The sequence below is a fragment of the Corythoichthys intestinalis genome, chromosome 8 (genome assembly GCF_030265065.1).
Source record: "Corythoichthys intestinalis isolate RoL2023-P3 chromosome 8, ASM3026506v1, whole genome shotgun sequence".
NCBI classification, from domain to species: Eukaryota; Metazoa; Chordata; class Actinopteri; order Syngnathiformes; family Syngnathidae; genus Corythoichthys; species Corythoichthys intestinalis.
Window position 1 is genome coordinate 47180782 of NC_080402.1, and position 25136 is coordinate 47205917.

General features: G+C 38.8%; 2 protein-coding genes across 2 annotated transcripts in view; one reads left to right on the forward strand and one right to left on the reverse strand.

Moving 5' to 3' along the window:
* dcaf15 (DDB1 and CUL4 associated factor 15) overlaps window positions 1-13361 on the forward strand; it is a 30253-nt gene extending 16892 nt beyond the window's left edge. The window contains exons 8-13 of the mRNA XM_057843143.1: window positions 1324-1415; window positions 2374-2496; window positions 2562-2638; window positions 2721-2825; window positions 12228-12343; window positions 12435-13361. Of these exons, the coding sequence (XP_057699126.1) occupies window positions 1324-1415; window positions 2374-2496; window positions 2562-2638; window positions 2721-2825; window positions 12228-12343; window positions 12435-12490 (569 nt within the window). The 3' untranslated portion in view covers window positions 12491-13361. The remainder of the gene's footprint in view (window positions 1-1323; window positions 1416-2373; window positions 2497-2561; window positions 2639-2720; window positions 2826-12227; window positions 12344-12434) is intronic.
* A 4467-nt stretch (window positions 13362-17828) lies between these two features.
* Window positions 17829-25136, reverse strand: part of LOC130920168 (MHC class II regulatory factor RFX1-like) — a 36044-nt gene continuing 28736 nt past the window's right edge. The window contains exon 18 of the mRNA XM_057843141.1: window positions 17829-21547. Coding sequence (XP_057699124.1) covers window positions 21378-21547 — 170 coding nt within the window. The 3' untranslated portion in view covers window positions 17829-21377. The remainder of the gene's footprint in view (window positions 21548-25136) is intronic.

Consider the following 25136-nt stretch of genomic DNA (forward strand, 5'->3'; position numbering starts at 1 on the left):
GTATTTGAAAATTAAAATAACTATCTTAGCCTCAAACGGTATGAAAAAATAAGGATCTAAGTACAACAAATGAACAATTGGCTAACTTGCATTGCAAAAGTTCACTAGCTTAAATGCTATAAAATGCTAACTTGTTTTCAATGCTCTTAAGAAATCGTTCAAACACAAATTCCCACAAAAAACTGCTAAATATACTTCTAAACTAAATTACGAATGCATAAACAATCATATTAGCTCAAACAAAAACTTGTAACCTTGTATTGGTCTTAACAGGGAGCACCTGGATCCAGCCAAATGAGATGAGTCATCTCATATTCGCTATTGCCACTAGAGGGCAGTGTATCCACCCAAATCAATAAAACTAAATTCAAATACTTTTAAAACAAACCATTAAGAGTATTGTTTTAAAAAATTTAGCATTTTATAGCATTAAGGCTAACACTTTTTGCAATACAAGTTAACCAATTGTTCTTTTGTTGTACTTAGATCCTCATTTATTTATTTATTCATACCATTTGAGGCTAAGATCAGGTATTTTAATTATTTTTAAATGAAAGTGCAATTCTGCATAGTTTGAGGAAACAAGGAATTGTATTTTGTATTCGCATTTAACGCTCTTTTGAAAGTGCAATCTTAGCAAGCCTTTGTTTTACATCTCCTAAATTTTATTCTGCAACGCATTAAATGGTCCTAATCCGATTACTCCATTATTTGAACTAACTAGTGGATACATTAATCGATTACTAAAATAATCGATAACTGCAGCCCTAGTTTAGTGTAATTTTCTTTAACCGCTAAACAAAAGATGTCATTTTTACTATTGTTGGTGAACTCTGTTGGAGAAAACAAAATTACACTTCTCCGTGCAACATAAACAATTAACAATCAAATATTAGCCTACGTACATGAATGTACGCAGAAACACATCTTGTTTTCCTTTTGCATCGCCCTTCGACTCAATCAGCCAATCACAACTCCCACAAACAGTTGGTTACTTAAAGGCCTCGCAGAAAGTCTGAACATTTTTAAACAACTCAAATGCAATGTTCCAAGTCCGTCAAAATTTTATAGTTTTTTTCACTTCCCAAATACGCAGAACATACTTTTAGGAATCACTTCCATACGTGATGATGATAATGTTCTGGTCTTGTTTTATGTGGCCCATACTAATGACAAATATGTGTTGTAATTGCATTCTGCTTTTTCTACACTTGTTATTTCTGGTGGTAATTGCAAAGTGCACACTTGCAATCAAACAAACTACACATAAGGACTCCCTAAAGGTTTTGTCTTTTAAAGTTGCTCATTTTATTTACCGGCAAGGTTACGAAGACGATAAAGTACAGCTGGCATTCACGGTCACCGATCTTAAAGGGCGGAGCCTGCAGCTGGTCAACGAGCCAGATGATGGACAGGTCAGTCATACAAAGAAAATGTACCACTTTCAGGCCCCATTTTATGCTAGATGTAATATAGATAGGTGAGGCCCTATCACTTTTTTGAATGTATTTTTACGTTGCATTAAGGCATCATTTACATATAAGCAGATGTGGGTAAAGTAGCCAAAACATTTTACTCAAGTAAGAGTAGCGTTACTTCAAAGTAATATTACTCAAAATAAAAGTAGTCATCAAAAAAATGTACTCAAGTACAAGTAAAAAAGTTTGTGGTGAAAAGAATACTCAAATAATGAGTAACATGAGCAAACTGGTCATAATGTTTGATTTTTTTTTTTTTAATGGTTTTTTTTTTTTTTTTATCCATATGAAATGTTATTATACTTTGAAGAAGACTATAACCTATTACATAACCAATTAATGCCAAATAAATAAAATAATAATCATTGAAATCCGACGAGAGGAAAAAAATACAGAAATGAAGCATCATTCGTCCAAAGAGCATGAGTGCCCTTTGGTGGAGAAAACATTTCCTATTATGAAAGGATCATATCTAAAGTTTTCCGTGGTCAATCTGTGCCAAATTAAAACTGGGAGAGAGGTTAAAATCCGTGCTTTCGAGTCATGTTGACGTCAGTGCTCTTTGTCAAATGCTTAACTTTTAACGGCGCTTTAAAAAGCCACATGAGTGAACAAGCCGGCGTGATCATGAAACGTCAAGCTTGAGTCTGATCGATATAATGGGGTCGTGATTCTTGTTGCGATGTCTCATTGGTGAAACTTGTAGTGCTACTGTTGGAGTCTCTGGTTAAAAAAAAATCAAAAACGTATCTACTCAAGTAAAAGTAAAAATTATGGCTTAGTAAAACTACTCTAAGAAGTAAGTTTTTCTCAAAAAGGTACGTTTACTCCATTACAGTTATTTGAGTAACGCATTACTACCCACCTCTGCATATAAGCGTGTTTTCTTTTCCAGAGCGTACGTGTGGAGCAGCTGACTCTGGACTTTGAGTATCTAATTAATGAGGTGATCAGGAGAGATGCTGCATGGGCATCACAGTTCTGCTCTTTCAGCGATTACGACGTGGTCATTTTGGAGGTGAAAACACAAGCGTGGATTTGCTCTTCACAGTGCACATTTGAATAGTTTCCAACCTGTGTCAGGTGTGTCCAGAGACCAACACCGTCATAATCAGCATCGGCCTGCTGTTATTGGCCTTCTCCCCCTCAGAGCATTGCAGGTATCAGTCCTACCTTTTTTTCCTGACTTGGCTAGCAAAGATTTTCTGCTCTTTCTTTCAGCATAATCACTTCTCTTCTCAGGCCCAACACGTACCATTCAAACTTGCAGGTCAGTTGGGACCTTAACACTGGTGTATGTTGCACTGTGGGTGTCGGCGATCTGACAGAGGTCAAGGGTCAGACCAGGTAAGAAAATACTTGTCTGAAAAAAGCAGTGAACAACAATTTTAAGATAATATCTCTAAACCAGAGGTGTCCAAACTACGGCCCACTGCATTGTTTTTTATATGCCCTGAGCAAATTATGAAAGTATCACTGAATATGGCCTGCACAAGAATCTAACAGCATTTTCACACCTGCCCTGTTTGGTCCGGGCCAGTGTTGTTTTTGGCAGCCCTATTAATTTTCGTCTTAGTTGTTTGGACGAAAATACTTAGTATTAGTCATATTTTAGTCATTTCAAAATGTGTTAGTCTTCGTCTAGTTTTACTCAATGAAAAATCAGACAAATTTGGTCTAGTTTTAGTCGGTTTACTAAAAATATTTTTGTCTGTAAAAGTTAAAAAAAAAAAAATTTTACTCCAAAACTAAATGAATAAAGGTTTCCAACTATTTCGAATGAACATTGACAGACGAGCACATATTGTAGCGTCTACAAGAACAACACCAACTTGATGATAATACACACTCAGCAGGAAAACAGTACATTATTTTCAATTATTTAAACTTACCTGGACGCTACAAACTGTGTGTAAAACGTTTTCCAAGAGTTTAAGACGAAACTCACCATGCTAATCCTGACGCTACAAGTTACATTTAGCGTGTGATGATCACTCTTTTAAAGGCTGAAGCAACATGGTGTACAGTGAGGAGCAGAAGTCACTTGCACCCATTTGCACCCCTTGTGATTCTGCAAGTTCACCCACTTAGAAAATAGGTAGATGTCTGAAATTCCAATCATTCAGATTCAGAGATTTACTTGTCATTGACACCACCTCTCACAAGATGACAACAGATGCAACAAAATTCCGTTCGATGAGTGAGCATCTGGCCGCTGCAGACTTTGTTCCGCCCCGCCACTTCTCTCTTTTCTTCAGAAATTACAGAGCAAGTTAGAAGTAGACACACATATATCATACAACATAGCATTGGTATGACAGGCCGCAAAGGAACGTGCAGGGATTTTTTTTGTACGAAAAAAAAGAACTACCAGTCATGGCTGGAGGAAGGGAGGGGCGGGGAATCAGTGATAGTAAGAAAAAGGCGGTGGCGGACCGAAGGGGATGGGGTATGTGTGATTGTGTGTATGCGCAAGTGTATCAGTATTTGTACATTTCTGTAGACAAAATAAGAGTCGCAGGGCCCTGCGACTGGCCTTGGGAAGAGATCAAGGGCAAGAGATAGGGCCATCTGCGCGGCTCTCTTCAGGAGAAGGGGGGGGGGGGGGTAAGGGTGTTCGGCAAAGGAAAGGAAAATTTTAACCAAATTAAGCCGAATAAGTAATTTAATACAGTGGGGCAAATAAGTATTTAGTCAACCACCAATTGTGCAAGTTCTCCTACTTGAAAAGATTAGGGAGGCCTGTAATTGTCAACATGGGTAAACCTCAACCATGAGAGACAGAATGTGGGAAAAAAAACAGAAAATCACATTGTTTGATTTTTAAAGAATTTATTTCCAAAGTAGAGCGGAAAATAAGTATTTTGTCACCTACAAACAAGTTAGATTTCAGGCTGTCAAAGAGGTCTAACTTCTTCTAACGAGGCTTCACTCGTTACCTGTATTAATGGCACCTGTTTTAACTCATTATCGATATAAAAGACACCTGTCCACAACTTCAGTCAGTCACACTCCAAACTCCACTATGCCCAAGACCAAAGAGCTGTCGAAGGACACCAGAGACAAAATTGTAGACCTGCACCAGGCTGGGAAGACTGAATCTGCAATAGGTAAAACGCTTGGTGTAAAGAAATCAACTGTGGGGGCAATTATTAAAAAATGGAAGACATACAAGACCACCACTGATAATCTCCCTCGATCTGGGGCCCCATGCTTGATCTCACCCGGTGGTATCAAAATGATAACAAGAACGGACCTAGTGAATGACCTACAGAGAGCTGGGACCACAGTAACAAAGGCTACTATCAGTAACACAATGCGTCGCCAGGGACTCAAATCCTCCTGTCAGACGTGTCCCCCTGCTGAAGCCAGTACACGTCCAGGCCCATCTGCGGTTCGCTAGAGAGCATTTGGATGATCCAGAAGAGGACTGGGAGAATGTGTTATGGTCAGGTGAAACCAAAATAGAACTTTTTGGTATAAACATAGGTTCTCGTGTTTGGAGGAGAAAGAATACTGAATTGCATCCGTGTAAAGGAAAGAATGAATGGGCCATGTATCGAGAGATTTTGAGAGAAAATCTCCTTCCATCAGCAAGGGCATTGAAGATGAGACCTGTTTGGGTCTTTCAGCATGACAATGATCCCAAACACACAGCCAGGGCAACAAAGGAGTGGCTTCGTAAGAAGCATTTCAAGGTCCTGGAGTGGCCTAGCCAGTCTCCAGATCTCAATCCCATAGAAAATCTGTGGAGGGAGTGGAAAGTCTGTGTTGCCCAACGACAGCCCCAAAACATCACTGCTCTAGAGGAGATCTGGATGGAGGAACGGGCCAAAATACCAGTAACGGTGTCTGAAAAGCTTGTGAAGAGTTACAGAAAACGTTTGGCCTCCGTTATTGCAAACAAAGGGTACATAAAAAAGTATTGAGATGAACTTTTGGTATTGACCAAATACTTATTTTCCACCATGATTTGCAAATAAATTCTTTAAAAATCAAACAATGTGATTTTCTTTTTTTTTTTTTTTTTTTCCACATTCTGTCTCTCGTGGTTGAGGTTTACCGATGTTGACAATTACAGGCCTCTCTAATATTTTCAAGTGGGAGAACTTGCACAATTAGTGGTTGACTAAATACTTATTTGCCCCTCTGTATGTCCAAATACGGTTGGTCTACAGTCAAATTCGCGCTCCTCATGGCATAGGCGAGATCTCAGGTCCCTTAATAAGATGCATTTCCACTCATAGAGACATAATCTAAAAAACAAAACCAGAAATCACATTGTATGATTTTTTTTAAAATAATGCATTTGTAATTTACTGGGGTTCATAAGTATTTGTACCCCTGAGAATCAGCAACAATTAAGAGGTGTCAGTCTACCTTAAAAAAAGTCCACCTTTACCCCATGAGTGAACACCCACCCACCCACCACCCGTTTGAGCTCAATATTGTCGCCTGTTCACCCCACAGTCAGTCATAATCCAACTGCTACCATGGGCAAGACCGGAGAGCTTTCGAAATAGCCCAGAGAAAAAAATTGTTGAGCTCCACAAAGCTGGAAAAGGCTAAGGGACAATTGAAAAGCAGCTTGGTGAGAATAAATCAACAGTTGTAGCAACTGTTAGAAAAATGGAAAAGGCTAAATATGACTGATAATCTACCTCGGACGGGGGCTCCATGTAAAAATCTCGTGGGGCATCACTCATGATGAAAAAAGTGAGAGCTCAGCCTACAACAACACGGCAGGAGCTTGTCAATGACCTGGATAGAATAGAATAGAAAAGCCCTTACTTGTCATTATACACTTGTACAATGAAATTATAGAGCATCTCCCTTTACAGTCCAGGATAAGGTAAAATCTCAAAAGTGACTTGCAAATATAAAAGCATCAAATCTAAATATAAAGTGTCTATGAGATAGTCCTACGTTCAGGCAATGCAAATAATCGAAGTGAAGTAACAGCATTTTGACAGTCAAGGCATTAAATATTGCACGTAAGTAAGTATTGCACATAGAATATGTGTGAATAGAAGTGAAGTAGCAGCAGTTTGACAGTGATAAGTATTGCACTTAGAATATTGCATGTAAATGAATATTGGACATTGGGAGATGTGGTGTTGCATATTGCAGTTCAGAGTGGGGATGGCTTTAGCGCAGAATCTGTTCCGCAGTTGCTTTGTTCTTGCTTTTAAACACCTATAGCGTCTCCCAGAGGGGCTCAGTTCTAACAGCTGGAAACCAGGATGTGAGCTGTCCTTAAGGATGTTTAGAGCTCTGCTGAGTCGCCGGGAGGAGTAGATGTCTATCAGGGAGGGGAGAGGACCTGTTGAAGCCAGTACAAGTGAAGGCCCGTCTAGAGTTTGCCAGAGACCATCAGAATGACCAAAGTAGAAGTTTTTGGTGCAAACTTTACTTGTTGTGTGTGGAGTAAAAAGAAGGATGAGTACAATCCCAAGAACACCATCCCCACTGTCAAGTATGGGGGTGGAAACCTCATGCTTTGGGGCTGCTTTTCGGCAAAAGGAATAGTACGACTGTACTATATAAAGCAGAGGATGAATCATCACATTTTGAGCCGCAACCTCCTTTCCTCAGTCAGAGACTTGAAGATGAGTCGTGGCTGGCTCTTCCAACATGACAATGATCAGAAGCGCACAGCCAAGCTGACCAAGGAGTGGCTGCGTAAAAAGCATATCATGGTTCTGGAGTGGCCTCGCCAGTCTCCAGACCTCAATCCAATAGAAAATCTTTGGATGGAGCTGAAACTCAACAACAGCCCTGAATCCTGACAGATCTAGAGAAGATTTGTGTGGACAAATAGGCCAAAAATCCCTGTTTCCATATGTGAAAACCTGGTGAAGAAATACAGAAAGCCTCTGACATCTGTAAATGAAAACAAAGGCTTCTGCACTAAGTATTAGCACTGGTCTTCTCAGGAGAATAATTATCGGTCTGACAATTATCGGTCCGATAATAGGAATTATGACGCCATCCCAATAAATCCAATAACATGTATTATCGGGCCTAATAATATTAGTTTTGGAAAGGTGTCGGTGGATTGGTATGTGTGCGTTTGTTTCCACTCCTGTTTTGCCAGTATGCAGTTTTGTTACTGTTCTAGAAGCCTAATTTTTCCATCACTGAGTGATGAACCTTACTATAGCAATCAGCAAATGTTTGCATTTTACAGTGTTATGTTTACAAGTTATTGAGAGGGCTATGGGTTATTGACAAACTTGCTGTCCTATAATTGCCAGGCTAGGAAAGTTGTTTCATACACAAGTCTCCTCTCCTGTTGCACCAAATATTTTATCTGCTGACAAAGCACAATACCTGTTGGGTTTATGTTTGTTTTAGTTCTCTGCTTATTGTTCAGGGGAACACATCGTCAATGATATTGACTGTTTGATTGTGATTGTAATTGAAAAAAATAATATGGGCAACTTTATTTGAAGTGAGAACTGTTCTTGTCTTTGTTTTGTTCATGTCATCATGAAAATTCTGGTTAGGTCAAAGGCAAATCTATGCTGAATCCACCACTAGTATTTTTGACCGACAGGTGTTCAAAAACTCAGGTGAATATACATTGAAAAATTATATATATGGCAGAAAACGCAGACAAGACTGAAAAAGCCGTTTCTGCTCTTGCACTCCTCTTTAAAAGAAACTGCTGTATTTTAAGCCAAAACAACTGTTGTGTTTGATAGAACAATATGTCTATATGCTGCCATAGCAGATTCATGGCGCATGAAGCCCCCGAACTATTTTGAATTTGTCCATTTTACCCTGAAAACCCCCGTCTACAGACGTCGTGCAACCGCTTTTGTTTTAACCCAGCCATAAAACAAAGGTAATTAATTATATCTATTATTTAAAATGTCTGTCGTTTTTAGCTTAGAATCATTAATTGATGTCTCATATTTCGTTAAAAAAGAAAAAAAAAACGACTTTAAAAAATTATTCGTTCACATATTTTAAACTTTTAAACAAATTATGTCACAATGAAAAAAATGGCGTCTGTAAAAAAAAGTCCCGAATATCTACCTCATAACTATCGCCTAATTGTATTTTTTTTTTTTTGTTACTGTCACATTTTCTCCAATATGTTAGATAATAAATAATCGATCCAAACAAAAAAAAGAAAGAAAAAAAAAAAAAACGTTTAAAAGGGTAAATATATGAAGAAGAATATCTCGACCACTCCTTGATGTGACATGGAGTTTTTGGATCGAAATAAGGTAAGTACGCGATAATAATTCGTTAAAGTCATGGCGTCTATAATTCTGGTCTCGCGTGCTCTCACCTCCAGATATGATTTTGCTGTTTAAAAACCTTTTTAAAAAAAAAAAAAAAAAAAAAAAAAAAATGCCCTCATGTTCAAAATTTTTCTTCCCCCAAAAAATTGAGATTTTAAGCTTTCTAATGATGATTTGAAAGTTGGCCAAATTGGGGGTCTCAGAGCGGAACTTCAAGTCACCTGAGTGTTTTCTGCCATATATTATCGGTTATTGTATCTGTATCGGCCTTAACTCATTTGCTTCCAGAAACGTATAAATACGTTCTATTTTTAAATGCTCCACTGTCCCAAAAACGTATTTATACGTCTTTTTTTTTTTTTTTGTATAAGAAGCTTATATAGCTTCCGCTGTATCTGAGAAACAAAGAACAACGCTCCAAACCCATTTTAAAGCAATAAAACTGGCAACTGGAGGGCAGTAGCGCATTTTGTAAGACGAGGCAACCCGATTCAACAGCAGTGAACGGCCGGGCAGCATGGTCAGAGCGCTGGCGGCATGAAGCCAGGCGGCGCCCCGACCGAACAAAACAACGAGAGGACGCCTGGGACGCCAGGCGCTGGACGACCGTGCAAAACGAGTGAAACCCCCCCCCGTGGAGTGGCTCGCCAAGCAGACCCCGCAGAAATGCAAAAATAATCCATCTTTGTGAGACAGACAACGATGAGGGAAAAGTTTACACAGCTGACGTGGCGACAATGGCGTCATCTCGGCGACAAACCGTCATCTCTCAGTAGTCGTGTGTGAATAAATTGTTACTTTGCTATCTAAAGCTCTATTTGTCTGGTTGTTCATGGTATTTTGCAAAAGGAAAACATTCAGATGTTTGGAATGTAACTACAGTGCCTTGCAAAAGTATTCGGCCCTCTTGAACCTTGCAACCTTTCGCCACATTTCAGGCTTCAAACATAAAGATATAAAATTTTAATTTTTTGTCAAGAATCAACAACAAGTGGGACACAATCGTGAAGTGGAACAAAATTTATTGGATAATTTAAACTTTTTTAACAAATAAAAAACTGAAAAGTGGGGCGTGCAATATTATTCGGCCCCCTTGCGTTAATACTTTGTAGCGCCACCTTTTGCTCCAATTACAGCTGCAAGTCGCTTGGGGTATGTTTCTATCAGTTTTGCACATCGAGAGACTGACATTCTTGCCCATTCTTCCTTGCAAAACAGCTCGAGCTCAGTGAGGTTGGATGGAGAGTGTTTGTGAACAGCAGTCTTCAGCTCTTTCCACAGATTCTCGATTGGATTCAGGTCTGGACTTTGACTTGGCCATTCTAACACCTGGATACGTTTATTTTTGAACCATTCCATTGTAGATTTGGCTTTATGTTTTGGATCATTGTCCTGTTGGAAGATAAATCTCCGTCCCAGTCTCAGGTCTTGTGCAGATACCAACAGGTTTTCTTCCAGAATGTTCCTGTATTTGGCTGCATCCATCTTCCCGTCAATTTTAACCATCTTCCCTGTCCCTGCTGAAGAAAAGAAGGCCCAAACTATGATGCTGCCACCACCATGTTTGACAGTGGGGATGGTGTGTTCAGGGTGATGAGCTGTGTTGCTTTTACGCCAAACATATCGTTTTGCATTGTGGCCAAAAAGTTCAATTTTGGTTTCATCTGACCAGAGCACCTTCTTCCACATGTTTGGTGTGTATCCCAGGTGGCTTGTGGCAAACTTTAAACGAGACTTTTTATGGATATCTATGAGAAATGGCTTTCTTCTTGCCACTCTTCCATAAAGGCCAGATTTGTGCAGTTTTCGACTGATTGTTGTCCTATGGACAGACTCTCCCACCTCAGCTGTAGATCTCTGCAGTTCATCCAGAGTGCTCATGGGCCTCTTGGCTGCATCTCCGATCAGTTTTCTCCTTGTTTGAGAAGAAAGTTTGGAAGGACGGCCGGGTCTTGGTAGATTTGCAGTGGTCTGATGCTCCTTCCATTTCAATATGATGGCTTGCACAGTGCTCCTTGAGATGTTTAAAGCTTGGGAAATCTTTTTGTATCCAAATCCGGCTTTAAACTTCTCCACAACAGTACCTCGGACCTGCCTGGTGTGTTCCTTGGTTTTCATAATGCTCTCTGCACTTTAAACAGAACCCTGAGACTATCACAGAGCAGGTGCATTTATACGGAGACTTGATTACACACAGGTGGATTCTATTTATCATCATCGGTCATTTAGGACAACATTGGATCATTCAGAGATCCTCACTGAACTTCTGGAGTGAGTTTGCTGCACTGAAAGTAAAGGGGCCGAATAATATTGCACGCCCCACTTTTCAGTTTTTTATTTGTTAAAAAAGTTTAAATTATCCAATTAATGTTGTTCCACTTCACGATTGTGTCCCACTTGTTGTTGATTCTTGACAAAAAAATTAAATTTCGTATCTTTATGTTTGAAGCCTGAAATGTGGCGAAAGGTTGCAAGATTCAAGGGGGCCGAATACTTTTGCAAGGCACTGTAATGCAAAAAATAGCTTTGTTAAAGTCAAAGTTACGTTTGAAATGTATGCGTTTACAAAAAGCTCATTTTTCTCCGTTTTTTCATCAGAAATTGGAAAATTGCTCAAACTAAGCTATTTTCCAATGCTGATTTCTAAAGATTGGAATAAGATACGAACTTACTTTTTTTCTGCTGAAAGAAGAGAGTCTAATCTTTCTTTTGGTGGGTTCCAAGTTAATATAGCAATAGAACAGAATCTTCTGTTGGCCTTACAAAATCAGTCAAAATCCAGAAAAAACAGCCGGGAGCGAAGGGCCTTGCTCTGGTGAAAATGGCTGGGAGTGAATGAGTTAAGGAGCAGGAAGTTTTCGATATCAATATCGGTTTCAAAAAATGGATATCGTGCACCCCTAATACTTATGAACGCCATTAAATTACAAATAAGTTTTAGATTTTTTTTAGATTGTCTCTATGAGTGGAAATAAATCTATGATTGAAATTTCAGACCTTTACCTATTTTCTAAGTGGATGAATTTGCAAAATCACAAGGGGTGCAAATGCTTTTCCTCCTCAGTGTATTTTGCCAAGATTAGAAAAAAAAACTTACCAAGCAGCACTTGACGTTTCACAAAAAGCAAGTCTTGAGCCTGGAGGATGCCGTTCAGTAAGCGTGTGTGCGGGGCCGGTGGCATGTGACACGACCAAATACTGCTACGATGCACACTAACTGCATATATGATAAGAAAATGTCACACATTGTGAATTTACGACGAAAAACTATGGCAAATTTTCATATATTTATATATATTTTCATATTTAGGGGTATGTAAAGGGTTAATTCCGACTTACGCGGAAATTCAGGTTACGTCGCCAGCGTGGGAATAGAACTCGTTCGTGACCCGGGGACTGGCTGCATATTTTTTACCGGATTCCATTGATTATTGCCTCATATTAATAAACTTTCTATGATAGAATAACATAATGAACTTGTCTCTTGTGTCAGCGGCCGTGTGTGGAGCTCTTACAGGAAGTCGTGTGTGAACACGTTGATGAAGTGGCTCATTCCTGAGAGCAGCTCGCGCTACATCAACCGCTTGACCAATGAAGGACTACACAAAGGTTTGTTGTTTTTGTCGCTTCATGTTTACAGGGCCTGAGCGTTGAAAATTGCTTGGAGTTTGAACTGTGGAATTACTTCTCTCTCATATAGGAACATCTCTTCAGGTGTTGGCTGATAGCGACAGATGCACCTGGATTGTTCTGTGATTGGTACGGAGGCAAAAGGAGTAAAACGGGCTCAACTGCACTGTGATAACATGCACATGCATCCAAATTGTACTCGGGGTCATTTATAACTGCACATTTTGTTGTTTTGTTTATACAAGTACACATTTGTATTTACGTAATGTTGTCTACTTTGTAAATACAAAAGAAAGAACAATTCTTAGGGTTTCTTTCTTAAACATAGGCATACCTGAAGTGTTTGTTTCTGAAATTTACAGTATGTATGAACTGTATTTTTGTTGATCTGCATGATCTGTTGATGTGTTTAATGGGGCTGTTTATTGTTGTTCGTGAATAACTTCTTGCCCTATTCAGTTGACTCGCAAGGCTGAAGCTTTTCAAACTTAAGAAGCAAAACAAAACTTTGTTACTCAAAATATGTTTGGATGAGATCTATAAAAATGTTTGATTGACAGAAGTTGATCCCCTACAGTTTTCACTGGTCGATGTGCCATATGTTCACCGCAAGGAAAATATTAAATAAAATATTACGTGGTTGCAGATGTGTATGGAACTCTTGGATTTCTTTTTTTTCCAGAGTAATTTGTACACAAGACCATTGTTGCCAACCTTTATTTAGCCAAGGCACCCATTAAAAATCTCACGGAACACCACCAAACAAAAATGTCACAAAAGAATCGATATTGAAAATGACGTATCAATTTTCTCACTCTGGACTTGATTAAACACAAGGCGGAAATATGTTATCAGGAAGTCATCACTCATTCCTTCTCCCATCTACTGTAATTTTCGGACTATAAGGTTCACCTGACAATAAGCCGCCACCCACCAAATTTGAAACTCAAAACATCATTTGTTCATAGTATAATGTGATTTTTACACCAAAAAAATAATTAACCAGTAACACTTTATTGCACAGCGGCATCATACGACTGTCATAAGACCAAATGAACCACCATGAAACTTTAAACCCATTGACTGCAAATCTTCATTGCTTCATTTGGTCATTGCTCCCTTGGGGGAGACAGTCAACTTCTGCTGCCACTTGCTGTCAACACTGTTGTGGTCCAACATGCCTCCTAGCATGCATCGCAGCGCTACAAATGTAAATAACAAAATTCACGTTCTGTGCTAATTATTTCCTCAGTTACTGCTCCAGTTGTTTAATTGCTAGTTATGGTATATTGGAACGCTTTATTTGATAATAACGCGATAAGACTCATAATTGTGACATGACACAGTCTTGACCATGAATGAATGCTTACAGCAGATGTCATTTAGTGTTATATGGCAAATTATCTCATTTTACAATGGATGTATAATATCCGAGCTGGACATACAGTGGGGAGAAGAAGTATTTGATACACTGCCGATTTTGCTGGTTTTCCCACTTGCAAAGCATGTAGAGGTCTGTAATTTTTATCATAAGTTCTCTTCAGCTGTGAGGGACGGAATCTAATACAAAAAAACAGAAAATCTCGTATGATTTTTAAATAATAAATTTGCATTTAAATGCATGAAATAAGTATTTGATACATCACAAAAATTGAACTTAATATTTGGTACAGAAACCTTTGTTTGCTATTACAGATACCAAACGTTTCCTGTAGTCTTTGACAAGGTTTGCATACACTGCAGCAGGGATTTTGGCCCACTCCTCCATGCAGATCTTCTCCAGAGCCTTCAGGTTTCGGGGCTGCTGCCGGGCAACACAGACTTTCAGCTCCCTCCATAGATTTTCTATCGGGTTCAGATCTGGTGACTGGCTAGGCCACTCCAGGACCTTAAGATGCTTCTTACGGAGCCACTCTTATGTTGCCTTGGTTGTGTGCTTTGGGTCGTTGTCATGCTGGAAGACCCAGCCACGACCCATCTTCAGGGCTCTCACTGAAGGAAGGAGGTTGTCAGCCAAGATCTGGCGATACAAAGCCCCATCCATCCTCCCCTCAATACGGTGCAGTCGTCCTGTACCCTTGGCAGAGAAGCAGCCCCAAAAAATGATGTTTCCTCCTCCATGTTTCACGGTTGGGATGGTGATCTTGGGGTTGTACTCATCTTTCTTTTTCCCCCAAACACGACGAGCCGAGTTTAGACCAAAAAGTTCAATTTTCGTCTCATCCGACCACATGACCTTCTCCCTCTGGATCATCCAGATGGTCAGTGGCAAACTTCAGACGTGTCTGGAGATGCACTGGCTTCAGCAGCGGGACCTTGCATGCGCTGTAGGATTTTAATCCATGTCGGTGTAATGTGTTTCCGATGGTTTTCTTCGAGACTGTGTTTCCAGCTCTCTTCAGGTCATTGACCAGGTCCTGCCGTGTAGTTCTGGGCTGATCCCTCACCTTCCTCATGATCAGTGATGCCCCACGAGGTGAGATCTTGCATGGAGCCCCAGAACGAGGCAGATTGACCGTCAGCTTGAACTTCTTCCATTTTCTAATAATCGCTCCAACAGTTGTTACCTTCTCACCAAGCTGCTTGCTTATTTTCATGTAGCCCATCCCAGCCTTGTGCGGGTCTATTATTTTATCCCTGATGTCCTTACACAGCTCATTGTCTTGGCCATTGTGGAGAGGTTGGAGTTTGTTTGTTTGAGCATGTGAACAGGTGTCTTTTATACAGGTAACAAGTTCAAACAGGTGCAGTTACTTCCAGTAATGAGTGGAGAACAGGAGGGGTTCTTAAAAAAGAACTAAGAGCCGAAATATTTACTAGTTGGTAATGTATCAAATACTTATTTCATGCAGTTAAAAACAAATTTATTATTTAAAAAATATACAATGTGATTTTCTGGATTTTTGTATTAGATTCCGTCCCTCACAGTTGAAGAGAATTTATGATACAAATTACAACCTCTACATGGCTTGCAAGTGGGAAAACCAGCAAAATCGGCAGTTTATCAAATACTTGTTCTCCCCACTGTATATGGAGTTAGTGACATAATTTACCGTATGGCACATAATGACATGTGTCATAAGCATTCAGTAATTCCCATTATAGTGTCATGTCATAATTATGACACTCTTATGACACCACTGTCAAATAAAGTGCTACCTATTAACCCAAATAAATTGGCCGCATTGGACTATAACCAGCAGGATTCAAAATGAAGGAAAAAAGTAGTGGCATATAGTCCGAAAATTACGGTAATTACAGTGGTATGAAAAGGTATCCGAATCTTTTAGAATTTCTCACACTTCTGCATAAAATCACCATCAAATGTGAACTGATTTTTGTCAAAATCACACAGATGAAAAAAAGTGCTTTAACTAAAACCACCCAAACATTTATAGGTTTTCATATTTTAATGAGGATATTATGCAAACAATGACAGAAGATATTGTGCAAACAATGACAGAAGGGAGGAAAGAAGTGAGTGAACCATCACATTTAATATTTTTTGCCCCCACCCCCCCTTGGCAGCAATGGCTTCAACCAGACGCTTCCTGTAGCTGCAGATAAGTCTGGCACATCAATCAGGACTAATCTTGGCCCATTCTTCTTTACAAAATAGCTGTAGTTAAGTCAGATGTCTGGCATGAATCGCTGTCTTTAGGTCATGCCACAGGATCTCAATGGGGTTCAAGTCTGGATTTTGACTTGGCCACTCCAGAATGTGTATTTTGTTCTTCTGAAACCACTCTGAAGTTGATATACTTATGTGTTTTAGATCGTTGTCTTGTTGCAGCATCCATCCTCTTTTTAACTTCAATTGTATGACAGACGGCCTCAGGTTTTCCTGCAAAACATCCTGATAAACTTTTGAATTCATTCGTCCATTTATGATTGCAAGTTGTCCAGGCCCATAATTTTACATACAGTTGATGTGTGCACAGAGATATTGCACTGTGCCAGTGAATTCTGTAAATCTTTAGCAGAGGTTTCTTTTTTTTTACCTGAGTATTCTGCGCTGAACTCTTGGCCTCATATTTGGTGGACGGCCATTCCTCGGAAGAGAAGCAACAGTGCCAAACATTTGTCCATTTGTAGACAGCATCTCAGACTCTCGTTTGATAAACGTCCAGACTTTTAGAGGTGGTTTTGTATCCTTTCCCAGCTTTATACAAATCAACAATCCTTAATCGGAGGTCTTCAGAGAGCTCTTTTGACCGAGCCATGATGCACATAAGACAATGCTTCTCATCAAGACAATTCTTACCAGGTGTGTGTTTTATAGTGGGCAGCGCAGCTTCGAATCAGTGACTGTGCATACACCTGACTTAAATTGTTTGGTAAAAATTGCTTTCAATTGCTCTTTAAGTCTCCTTAGGCAGAGGGTTAACTTACTTATTTTCCCCCCTTCTGTCGTTGTTTGCATGCTATCCTCATTAAAATATGAAAACTATAAATGTTTGGGTGGGTTTAGTTAAAGCAGACAGTTTTTTCATCTGTGTGATTTTGACAAAGATCAGATCACATTTGATGGTGATTCTATGCAGAAATGTGAGAAATTTAAAAAGGTTCAGATACTTTTTCATACAACTGTAGGTAGCATTTAATTGCTCGACCTGTCACTGGCATTGATGAACTAATACATTTGTAATCATTGTAATCATCTGGAAAAAAAATAAATGAATATTGATCATTTTGGTCATGATCCCTGATGTCACGGCACCCTGGTTAGGAGTAAATGCAGTAAACGTACACAATACGCACACTTCTTAGAAAGCAATCTTTTAAAGCTACAAAGATCACAGATTGTACAAAGGTCCTAAGAGGGACATCAAGATCACTTGACGAAAGTTACAGCAGCATAACCTTGAAGGTCGAATCCACATTACAGTGCATGAACAAGAACGCATTACCTTCCAAAATGTTTTTTTTTTTGTTTTTTTAAACTTTTCTCTGACTTCTACCCAGACACAACAAACACACAAAAGATTTTTTTTCAGCAAAATTCTGACATAAACATTCCTGATATAACTTTGTGCTCTTTTTAAAGGGTCAGTCTTAAAGGTCAGCACTTCTCCAAGCCTGGACCAACACCAAAATAGAGCTTAATACTCTGTAGGCTTACTACGACATGTATACTAAGGCAGTTATGGTCAACCAACATAATTTGGATATCTGACACGTGAATACGAAGCTTTACCACTACGAAAAGGCTGGTACAGTAATACACGGGTAACCACGGACAAAGTGAAGTGCTTAAGATTCACTCAAGATTCAAGTTGCCCTTCATCTTGTATGATTGTTTGCATGTGTGAATGTGTCATTATGTACTATGAAGGAAATAGAAGGATGGCAAAGGAATGATGACAAACGACCTTTGTATGAATATGTGATTACGTATCTTAGAGGAAAATGATCAGGATGGGCAAAGCAAAGATGAAACGGCATAGTAGACAGATTCATCACATGGCTCGCATGATTTTTTAATAGCTACAAAAGTTCAAAAACAACAAGGCTACTTCACAGAACCCCATATAAATGCAACAATACAGAATATATAGAATATGAGCTTTAACAATCTCTCAAAGGCACAGTGTATCAATCATACGGTAAATTGGCTGAATTAAACGCACTGAATGTACAGTGGTACCTCTACTTACAAAAGTCTCTAAAAAATTGAGTTTTCAGGTTACGACACACCTTAACAGGCAAATATTGCCTGTTACAAAAGAAGTTTCAGGATGCGAGAGGCAAAAATACAGTATGAGGTGCTGTTCGCAGCAATCGGCGGAGATTGAGGGGGGTCAGTGCCTCCCACTGGACGAAAAATGTCATTGCATGTAATTGACTTTCCTGTTGATTTAAATGGGAAGTTCAGAATTTTTGACGTAAGGCTTAATCTTCGAGTTAGCGGGGGGTTATTTATTTATTAGTCTGTGGAGTTGATTTCAACAAATTCCATGCAGTTTGTTATTTGTTAGTTTCGGGGCTCCGGAATGGCTAAGCTAGCGCGAGTCAATGGTGCCCGCTTAGCATACCAATAAAAACAACAACATATGCACGCATGGGAGTCACCAATGACCCATGCAATCAATAGTGTTGGCCATGTTTTCAGGATAAAACTATTAAAACTCATCATTGCATGTCAATAATTATAGTATGAACAGTAACATTTCTAATCCAGCAGCTCTGCAGGGAACAGACTGTCGAAGCAAGCACGGCGGAGTGATATCACATTGTTTTTTTTTCACCACATTTTTTTTTTGTGGGAACAAAAGCAGACTGAGCTCGAGTAGCCTAAGCACTCCTCACTATAGTGGTCGCATTATGCATCCCAAAAAAAAAAAAAAAAAAAAAAAAATAGTCCTACAGAATGTAATTAATTACGGCAGTGGGGTTTGACATTGTTTTAACCACATGGGTATCTCGAGAAATGATCTGCATTTTGAATTTAGGTGACCATCTGTTAATATCTTTTTTTATTGCCATGCTGAGAAGGCACTTTTGATTCGCACTAGCTCAGCCACTCCGGAGCCCTGAAACTAACAAATAACTGACAAACTGCACTGAATTTGTTGAAATCAACTCCACCGACTAATTAAACCGTCACTAATTGAAAAAATAAGCCTAATGTCTGAAAACTGTTCTGAACTTTCCCTTTAAAATAGAGACCTAGCTGTTAAAATGTTTGCTATAAAAGTTGTAAAGCAATAAACAACAAAAATGAATGAAATGAATAAGAACCCTACAAAGCAGTTCATAGTGGGTCAAAATTATTTTTAGAACAGATCATGTGACTAACACCTTAGAGGTCCTTTGCTTTGCCTAGCAAAAACTCCAGCTGAGGAGGCAGGAATGCATCCAATAGCGTACCGCACGAATGCTATTTTTAAACAGTGACGTCGCCATCGTAACTCGGAAGTGGGTCAACATGGACAGGCCCTCACATACAACTCATGTTATTATTACTCCTTTTTTCTGCCGGTAATCTTTCAAAAAAGAACATGCCGAGTAAACACTGCTGCTATGGAACTTGTAGAAATGACTCTAGACATTACGACGTATGAAGGATGTTTTTTTCATACATTTCCCGAAGCCAAAACTCGCAGGAAAAAATGTGAAGAATGGATCAACTTGTGCGGACGTCAAAATACTAGTTTAACGCCAGCAAGGTGAAGCCATTCACATTCATATGCAGTAAACATTTTGTTGGGGGGCATGGCCCTACAGTGGACGAAGAGGTAAGCCATTTTGATATTTTTACTTATTTTTTAGCGTGGCGTTTCGCCGTGCTGCTTCTGTCTTGACAATGAATGACCTAAAAAAATTAAAATGATATCTGCCTGCCACTGTTGTCACCTTTTCTGTTGTAAAAAAAAAAAAACTTTAGTAAGGGGGAAGTGTAAATAAATTATATAATCAAGATGTTATTAGTGAAAAAAATAAGTGTTCGTTGGCTGTCACTAAGTAGCATTTGCGATCGCTACACAAAAATAGCAATGTATATTACCTCCAAGAACGGTCAGAGACGTAAGACAACCACATGATATAATATATAAAAAAGACAGGGCATATGGTGGTAAAGGATAGATTGTTGAAACAGGAGAATGTCATAGTCAGTGGCATAAGGCAACGCACACAAGAAAAAGGTCGATAAAAAAAAGCTACCTCTGGATCAGGTCAGCTTTTTTCCCTGTCTTTTTCAGCCCCCGACACTCAAGCCATCTCTTTAACTGAACATTTATATGTTCTTCCACATCTTTACCAGTGAATTTGGTACCAGGGACATTATTTTCGGACAGAATTGGTAGGTTTAAGTCAGTAAAGATATTATTCGTACACTATTTCCATGCATTTAGCATTAGGGACAAACGCAAGCTTGACCTGACGAGCAACAATTGCTAACGTCATGAATATTAATGAGCAAAAGTGACGTGTTGCTTGCGGTACACCATTGTAATGGACGCTGTCGGAGAGAGGAATAATGTCGTGGGAGAAGCCAAAAGTGAGTTTAAAAAAAAAACTAAATATGGTTAGCTACAGGTGAACCCTAACTTTTTTTTTTTAACATTGCAAAACTATATTGACCAGAAATACAATCCAGTAGGAATAAGGAATAAGAAAAAATTATGGTAACTTGTCACTAGATTTGTCGCTAGTCAGTTTTGACAAAAAAAAAAAAAAAGTCACCACAAGGCTTTGGAAAGTTGCCAGATTTAGCGAGAAAGTCACCAAATTGGCAAAACTGAGAGGGACGTTTACTGTATACGTATGTGTGTATCCCAGCATCCTCCTCGTGTTCCGACAGCTTTGCATGACTGTATTAACTTTTATTCTTGGTTTTTTACATTATGCACAACTGTCATTTTATGTTTATTGTGCAATAATCCAATTGTAACATGTATTTGTTACAAGTTTTGATGCATTTATGTCTGAATTTGGGGGGGCTTGGAACAGATGCGGGCATTTACGTGGAAAATGCGTGTCTACTTACAGAATTTTCATGTTACGAGACTACATTCAGAACCGATTAAATTCATAAGTAGAGGTATCACTGTATATCAAACATGACAGCCACTCCGCTAATATCCCTTGTTCCTGATTATAGAACACCCCTGCATAGACATTGCTTAAAAGGCAATGTGAGTGCCATTTTAAAAAATCACGTGGACAATTTCTCCGCATCCAGTAAAGGTTTAAGGCGGGGCAAGGGAGACGCATAAGGATATCAAACGATTATTATATAAGGTAATCATGTCAAGTTTGGGCAGCGCTGGCCACCAAATGTTCTGGGAAGGCACGGGGATTATACATGATTAGATGACCAAAAGAATGGCAGCACAGAGGGCAAAGATTACATCATTGGCATTAAAAAAAAAACGCTCCCATTTTCTTATACATGCTGGACAAACACTTAACACCAAAGTATCTTTGAGAAATTCAAAGTACAAAGGACAGTGGGTGAAGAATGGGATGACTTGATGATGTTACAGCAAAGTGTGTGTTTACATGTTCTCTATGTGTTGTGCGTCTCTGTCAGATTGTGCAGGTTTAAAGCAGTTCTAGGCTGCTTGGCTGGCGGCTCCAAAAGCTCCTTGTCTTCCAGCATGCTCAAAGAGCCGGACTGCAAAACCAGATCGGCGCTCTCCTCCTCACTCTCCTCATCCTCATCCTCCTCTGTCTCATCTGATGGACGAGACAATCAGGCATCAGTGTGGAGATTCCAAAAGGTACAGTATCAACATTTCATAAAATTAGCAGCATAGCTTCTACACTGCATATTTATAACATCTTAATCTGATTATTTTTCTTTAAATTTAGTCAAATAATTTTCTCCCATCTTGTTTTTAATGGTTAAAGACTAGTTAATACAGTACTTCTCAAATAGTGGGGCGCGCCCCCAAAGCGGTGCCAGGGTGGGAGGGGGGCGCGCATATGATCTCACGGAACATACTTTTTTGCGTACTAGAATAACGTGTAATTGCGCATCCACTCAGCGGGTGGCTACAAGAGTAGGGTTTAGTAATCGATTATCTATCAACAAGTTAGTTCGTATAATCAATTATTAGGATTAGGAACATTTAAAGGGAAACTCGGAATTAAAAGACTTGTACAGTGTTTCACAAAAGTGAGTACACCCATAGGCGGAGTCTGACTTTTGGGACGGGGGGGCACAACATGTTGACCCCGAAACGCAGTGTCAGCATTAAAATTAACTTACAAGAATATTTATAATAATAAGTTTAAAATGAGCCTTTTTTTGTCTCCCGTTATTCTTGAGGTGAATTCTAAATCAGGCTGCTGGCAGGACAGCTATACTTTTCACCAAGACCATCATCCATTGAATATGGTACACCCGCCGGTGTCGTGCCAATGTAGTTACCTTAGTCACAAATTGTATCCACTGGGTGGAGCCATATGGAGGTAGATTTGATTCTTCATTATTCGATCAAAAAAAAAAAATGCTTCAATCAAAACAAAAAGTTGCCTCAATCAAAATATATATTTTCAATAAAAAAAAGTCACTTCAATAAAAAAAATGTGTTTGAATGCAAAAATAAATATCAAACCCCCAAAAATGCATTTTAAAGCTTTTTATTTATTTATTTATTTTTATTCAAGTCTTTTTTTTTTTTTTTTGATTGAAGTAATGTTGTTTTGTGTTTGGGCCACATTTTGGCTAGGACATGTGTCTTTATTATTGAATCAAAAAATTAAGTTGCTTCATACAAAAAAATATTTTCAAAAGAAAGATCACTTGAATAAAAAAAAAAAAAAAATTCAATCATAAAAAAAAAGTTTTTGAACGCGAAAAAATATTTGACGCTCAAAAATTTGCATTTGAATACTTAATTTTTCATTAAAAAAGTTTTCTTTGATTTTAGCAATCCTTTTTGTGTCTGGGCCATATTATGGATAGGACATTTGTGTCTAAATCATTCAATCCCCCAAAAAGTTGCTTAAATTAAAAAAAAATATTTTTTTTCAAAGAAAAAATCATTTGAAAAATAAAATTGCCCTCTCCTATTTTTAAAAAAATAATATGTCACATGATCTGTTCAAAAAATAATTTTGACCCATTATAAAAATATCTTTTTTTGTTCATTTCATTTATTTTTGTTGTTTGTTTTCTTGCTTTACAACTTAGACTTTCCTATATATATATATATATATATATATATATATTTATATATATATATATATATATATATATATAGGAAAGTCTATTACATGCAATGAAACTTTTCGGCCAAACTCCGCTTCTGAGTACACCCCTTGCATTCCTGCAGATATTTAAGTGTATCTTTTCATGGGACAACACTGACAAAATGACACTTTGACACCATGAAAACTACCGTATTTTTCGGACTATAAGTCGCAGTTTTTTTTTCATAGTTTGGCAGAGGGTGCGTCCTATACTCTGGAGCGACTTATGTGTGATTATTTATGGTCGGGACGACTTCTTTCTCGCTAACTTTTTTTTTAAATATATATATTCTCATATATTTATACTAAAACGATGTACAGTATGGATGTTAAATAACATAAATAATTTGGAAGAAACAGAGAAGGCGCTGTGCATGCCTGTGCACGTAAACGCAGTGGTTCTCTTTTCAATCTTCCCCTCCTGCGCCCTGGCGCTTTCCACGACCATTCTGGTATTTACTTTTCGATATGGAGCAGCTATAGGAGTGAAAAACAAACTAAGGACAGGGGAATTGAAAAGCAAACAACTGCAGAAGTGGGATATGGAAAGGATTGAAATTGATTGTCAAAGATGCTATACATGAACCTTTCATTCGCTGAATGTAAACGAATGTGGCGCTCTGGTCTCATACGAGAAATATATTTAACAAACTTTTCCAGTGTTATTTCGTTGTGTAAATGCATTTATAATGATCATAAAAATATGTAGACTATTTGAACATTGAGAAAACTTGCATCAGATTAAAATAAAAGTCAAATCCACTATCCGCCTGTTAGAACAGACACGCAAATATAAAAGATATCTATCTTAGAGTCTTGTTTAACTGGGAGAATTCTTTACAAAAGACAGGCTTTAATTTGTTATCATTATGCATGTATGTACTGGCATCGTCACAAACGTGATCACACAAAACGCAACCACGCATCGCATCCCCTCCTTCTCCTGAGTCCCCACAAATCAAACATAAAATTTCTCTGTTTTTTTTTCGGGCTCGTGCCTACAAACAAAACATAAAATTTCTGTTTTTTTCAGGCTCGGGCAAGCAAATCAAGTTGATTGATCGGGCTGGGGCCGCGTTGGGCTTTTATACCCACGGGCCGGTTGCGTCGGGCTGGATTCCTCTTCTGAAGACGGTACACAAGAAAGCCCGCAAACAGTTTGCTGAAGACATGTCAACAAAGCACATGGATTACTGGAACCATGTCCTATGATCTGATCTGACGGGCAGGGTTTCTTGTGTACCGTCTTCAGAAGGGGCTTCCTCCTAGGGTAACAACCATGCACACCAATTTGATGTAGAGTGCGGCGTATGGTCTAAGCACTAACAGGCTGACCCCCCCCCCCCACCTCTTCAATCTCTGCAACAATGCTGACAGCACTCCTGTAACTAGTCAAATGACATTTTGGAGGGAAAATGACAAGCAGTACTCAATTTGGACATTTAGGGGTGTACATAGTTTCTATGGGGTGTACTCACTTTTGTTGCCAAGGGTTTAGATATTAATGCCTATATTTTAAGTTATTTTGAGGGGAAAATAAATTAACTCTATTTTATAAACTGCACACAGACTACTTTTCATTGTGTCAAATTGTCATTCTGTCAGTGTTGTCCCATGAAAAGATATACTTAAATATCTGCAGAAATGCAAGGGGTTGGACCGGTACTCACTTTTGTGATACACTGTAGGCTCTGATAAGCCACAATTGTTCTCTTTTACTGAAAATCTACGGAGGATCTACGGCGGGGCGCCATGTTTAATGGATGCTCGGGGTGATCACGTAGAACAGGGGTCGGCAACCTATGACACGCGTGTCAGCACTGGCACGCGAAGGGTTAACCAGTGACACGCGAGCGCATGGCAAAATAATAAAAAAAAAATATATTTTTTTTTTTTAACCTGAAATTAAGACATTTTTAGTCGCACGCCCTGTTATTTAGGGCTTTACAGGAGCGTCCCTCCCGACCCCTCTGCCTATAGCATTATTTGCGAACAATTATGGATTTTAAGCACACTTCCAGCTCTTCAATTTCTCGATTCCTGCGCTCGTCGTTTTTTTTTTTTTCTC